The 5000-nt window shown below is 41.8% G+C and overlaps 1 protein-coding gene across 4 annotated transcripts in view; it reads left to right on the forward strand.

Annotated features, from left to right (window-relative positions):
- The window catches only part of LOC125033947, a 23071-nt gene extending 18918 nt beyond the window's left edge, over window positions 1-4153 (forward strand). The window contains exons 1-4 of one of the 4 annotated variants that reach the window (XM_047625558.1): window positions 1180-2152; window positions 2422-2493; window positions 2748-2830; window positions 2940-4153. In XM_047625558.1, coding sequence (XP_047481514.1) covers window positions 2463-2493; window positions 2748-2830; window positions 2940-3905 — 1080 coding nt within the window. In that variant the 5' untranslated portion in view covers window positions 1180-2152; window positions 2422-2462 and the 3' untranslated portion in view covers window positions 3906-4153. Of the gene's footprint in view, window positions 1-1179; window positions 2153-2421; window positions 2494-2747; window positions 2831-2939 lie in introns of those variants that run through there. The other 3 variants (XM_047625542.1, XM_047625550.1, XM_047625567.1) reach the window with 3 other exon arrangements.
- The last annotated feature ends 847 nt before the right edge of the window (window positions 4154-5000 follow it).

A 5000-nucleotide genomic window follows, 5' to 3' on the forward strand; every position in this document is an offset into this window, starting at 1 on the left:
ATATTCATAATCTATATCAATGAAAATATCGCTTTTGTTATCATCATTATCGTCTCTATTATTACAAATTGCAGTTAGTATATCATGCATGCAATTCCCTTATCAGCGTCTTCCATTCAACTTGCTTATTTTTTTTATTATCATTTACTTGTTTCTTTAACAGTGCATTGGTCTGTCTTACTGTTTAGAAAGAGAACTAAAGACATGGCTTTAATCGTTTTGGCGGGAATAGAAAATCAAACGTCTTTCTTTTCTTGCAAATACACTGAATAAGGAATTTTGGCAACCAGATTTGGCAGTAGATTGCTAGAAGAAGAAGAGGCATATGCAACTCTCTCTTTCATCTGTTGTTGTTTTTTTAGGCCATTTTTTTAGTCTGTCTGTTTTTTGGTCGGGTCAGTTTTCTCGTATTGAAATCGCTATGTCCGAATGAGGCCCACAGACCTCTAATAACCATGGGCTGTCTTGATGGTAGTTATTTTCCTCGACTTTGCTTCTGTATTGCTATCAGTTGCGTATAATAACGGCGATAATAATAAAGATAAGAACAATAATAGTGATAGTAGTGATAATGATGGTAATAATAACACCAAAACAGCAAATAGTTTTAGTAGTAGTTATGATAATAGCATTTACAATAACAATGATAATGAAATGATGCTAATAATGACAGTGATAATAATAGTAATGATAGTGGTAATAATGATAATGACAATAGTAATGGTAACAGTAATAGTAAAAATGATCATGAAATTATCATTTTAATAATGATGAAATGTTATCATAATGTTAATGAAATTATGATTAAAGTATTAATGAAATGGTAATAATAAAATAATAAAATTATAATTATGACAATAATGAAATGCTTTTAATAATGAAATAACAAAATAGTAATAATGAAAAGACAATAAAGATATAGTAATAATGAAAAGACAATAAAGATATAGTAATAATGAAAAGACAATAAAGATATAGTAATAATAATAATAATGAAATGCTACTAAAACTCTAAAAACAATAAATACTAATAATGAAATGATAATAATAATAATGAAATGATGATGATAATGATAATAACTAATAAGAAATGTGTTTCTTTCTACTAAAGCGCCTCTTCAATTGGTAAATTTGGCAGCCTGAGTGGTACTCACCTTGGCAACACTGCGTCGGTATACTTACCTGGCAAGACTGTTTCAGGGAGCGCAAGCAGCCTTCCTCCCTGCGCGTTCAGCCTGGCAACACTATTTACGTTTAGGCAGTAAACACTATTTTATCTAAGATTCTTGTATTTATCATCGGCAGACAGAGCCTCGCGTAGGTGGTCTGTGAGGGTCGTGTTCCGGGAAGTGTAAATCGCTGGTATATTAATATCCGCAGCAAGTTAGAAGGAAATAATAGAACATCGATAAACACGGTTTGTCGTGCCATCGTTTCTCATCACGGCCACGAGGATAAACACGCCCGGCGACACGGCGTTTCTTCATGGGGAAGATTTAATGACAAGGAAGTTGCGGGCGCCGACGAAAATAAGGAAAGGATTTGCAGAGCGGTAAGACAGAAAAAAATCAGAAGCGGGAAGAGAAATGGGGATGGAGATGGGAAACGACTAGGAACCGACGGGTAAAGAAATGTGAAATGAAGATGAAACTGTTTGAGAAAATCAGTGAATGCGATTGCGAAGCGAAAAAAAGTGTCTGAGGAGCAATTTGTTGATCAACTATGATAAAACGTGGACACATCCCAAAGAAAACAGCGGGATTCAGTTGGGGAATTATCAAGAAATAAAAGTTGTAAACAGATCGAATGAAGATGACGGAAGCCGAGTGACGCGATTTGAAGCGTCGTGGCATGTTCCCAAGAGCGAAGGTTCACACGAGAACAGTGTAGGCGTCCGCCCACCGTCTCGCGTGGGCGCGAACTACCTCTTAGGCGCGGCTCCACTGTTCGTAGACAATAGTTGGCCGCTTTAGAACTTCTGTTGCCTCATTATGACGTTAAGAGGTTCTGGGATAAAGGGCGACTGGGGTTATCTTCACTGCGCGGTGTCAGGGCTCGCAAAACACGTGGCCAACGCAAGCCTGCTCTCCCGTGGCTGGGTCTTATTACCTTCTCTGTGTACGAATGGGTGCACAGTGCGGGCACACAGACAGTGCGTACATGACATATAAAATTGGTGCATCACAGCTTATGGTCATATATGAACATGCACACGCACACAAACGCATGCATACATCTGCAAAGCGCTCTTCGCATACCAAGCGAGCACAAACAAGCTTCCAGGAAAACGCAACAAATATTGCTCGTTCATTTCTCTGCTTTATCCTTCCTGCAGCAAAATAGTATTAGCTTTCTAGATTTAGCATTTCTAAATTAGAAACTGCAAAATAACCATGAGGATAACACTTTACTCTCTTCCAGACTATGGCCACGAGAGGAGTCTGGGATGACTTACACACTGCATGGTAACGGCCAAGCCGGAGAGGATAACAGGTGACTTTTTAGCTGTAGATTTCTTATGCAGTTTGATGCAGATTCTTGCCAAGTGATATATTCTTGGAATATCCTAAAACTGTGCTCTGTGTTTTGATATTCATGCTGTGACTAGGGATGTTTTTAATTTAGTGCAAAACGACAATAATACGTGATTTCATGCTGAACTTGATTAACCTGAATCAGCTTAGGAAATCAATGGAATGTGTGTTTTTTCCGCCAAAGAAAAGTGATAACATGATGCTCGCCCACAGCTATGAGAGCAGGAGGGAAGATTTGGCGTCGCCGTCTGGCCAAGTGTCACCCCATAGTCCCCTTGGCAGGATCGCTCGTGCTGGTACGGAAAAAATTACTTTGTGTTTGCGGTTAATTGCGAATGAAATTCGGTTTGTACATCACCAATACTTTGCTTATATCTTGGAAAAAACGTAACGCTTCTTTTTCAGACGTCGTTTTTTGTGCTGATCCTCAACAGACATCCCAGCCTAAGCCAAAGATCCACAAATAACTCGAAAGAAGAACTACTGCAGGTGAGTTACCCTGAACTTTTGCACCGCCTGCGAGGACCGCTGAGTGCCGATGATCCACAGGTGGTGTCCGAGCTGTTTAGCCGCCATCTGCGGCCTCCTTCTACGTTGCCTTATAACCTCACTGGCTCCTCCGACCTAGGGATAAGGAAGTTCAGCTGGCCGTTCATTCATAAATATGTGAAGCACTTCCTTGGCGAGCAGAAACACGGGTTCTTCGTGGAGGCCGGAGCTCTGAACGGGGAGCTGCTGTCCAACACCCTGTGGCTGGAGCGCAGCAACAACTGGACGGGGCTGCTAGTGGAGCCAACGGCCGTGACTTTCCGCTACCTCGTCTGGAAAAGACGACGCGCCTGGACCTCTAACACTTGCCTGTCAACCACGACGTACCCGCGACAGGCGGTCTTCGAGGCGACGGCGCAGAAGAAGGGCGAAATAGCCTACCCTTGGTTCTACCGAGCAGAAAACTTCGAAATCAACCCTGCAGGCGCTGGGAACTTCGATTGGCTGATGGGATCGTGGACCCAGGAGTACACTGTGGCGCAATGCTTTCCCCTGTGGTCGTACCTGCTCGCCCTCAACACGACGACGGTGGACTTCCTTTCTCTGGACACCCAAGGGGGCGAGCGGGACATCCTGAAAACGATTCCCTTCGATAAAGTGAAAATAAGGGCGATGGTTGTCGAGCATTACATAAGCAGACAGCAAGGCAAGTACGACCCGAGCTTCGTTAGCTACATGGAAGGGGTCGGGTACCTTCTTGTAGACTGCGACCAGGACCCTAATTACTTCTTTATTCTCGAGAGCGATGTAAAACTTTACCAGAAACTGAAGCTCTTAAATGATACTGACATCGGTGTTTCTTGTAAGAAAAAACTGGCTTGACGGAAAATATAATAGTGAAAATGTATAATGTATATAATGTATACACGTTTCTAATCTCAATGTATTAAGACCTAAAAAGGGTATTGATGAATGAATAAATGATCCTCGTGGAGGGACTACCATGTACTAAATGTCTGTACTTTAACATATTTATGACCAGTAAAATCACTTGTTACATCATTGTGGCTCCCGGCCAGCACCCCCTGTTGATGCCATGTAAACGAACGATTCATAAACACAATAAAACAAGTGGCTATCTCTGTCCCAATTTTGTCTGACTTTAATATTCGACTTATCGGTACTGAGAGTTTTGTCATACTTCTTGCTCTCCTGTTTCTGTTTATACATATGGACAGTGAATATATACTCAAACTTCACAACACACACATACAAACATACAAGCACAGATATACACGCGCGTGCGCGGACGCACGGAAGCACACACATACACATTAACACACACACACAGGCTGTGTGTGTGTGTGTGTGTGTGTGTGTGTGTACATTCTTGTACTTGACTTCTTTCATTCAGTCTTTTGAACCCAACCCCAAGAACAGAGTTTTAACAAGGAGAATCGTACATGCTGCTCATTAAAACACCGCTCGGAGAACTGTTAAGTATCCAGTAATAATGGAAGACATGAGAGAAAGTCACGTGAACCTCTTTCGGTCTCTCTTTTGATTCTTCTTTCGTGTCCTCTTCCCTCTTTCTCCTCGCCTTTTCCACCCCTTCCCCTCCGTTCTCTCTCCCTCTTTCTCTCTTCCTTTCTCATCTTCTTTTCTTTCTTCTCTTTCACCCCTCCTCTTCCCTTCCTCCTTCTCCTCCTTCATTCTCTTCCTCTCTCTTTCCTTTTTTTCGTGTCCTCTCTTCCGCTGCACATCCCCCCCTCCCCGCCCTTCCCCTCACCCTGGAAGTGGCAGGTGTCAAAAATCAGTGGAGTTGTGGTTTCCTTTTCTTTTTTCTTCTTTTTGAAAAATGGATGCGAGGTTGGGTCTGGGATTGTCAAATTGGGTCTTTGGACCGCACGATTGTGAGAAACGTTAATGTGTAAAAATATGGAAATGGATATATATATATATATATATATATATATA

This window comes from Penaeus chinensis, chromosome 2 (assembly GCF_019202785.1).
Source record: "Penaeus chinensis breed Huanghai No. 1 chromosome 2, ASM1920278v2, whole genome shotgun sequence".
Classification (NCBI taxonomy): domain Eukaryota; kingdom Metazoa; phylum Arthropoda; class Malacostraca; order Decapoda; family Penaeidae; genus Penaeus; species Penaeus chinensis.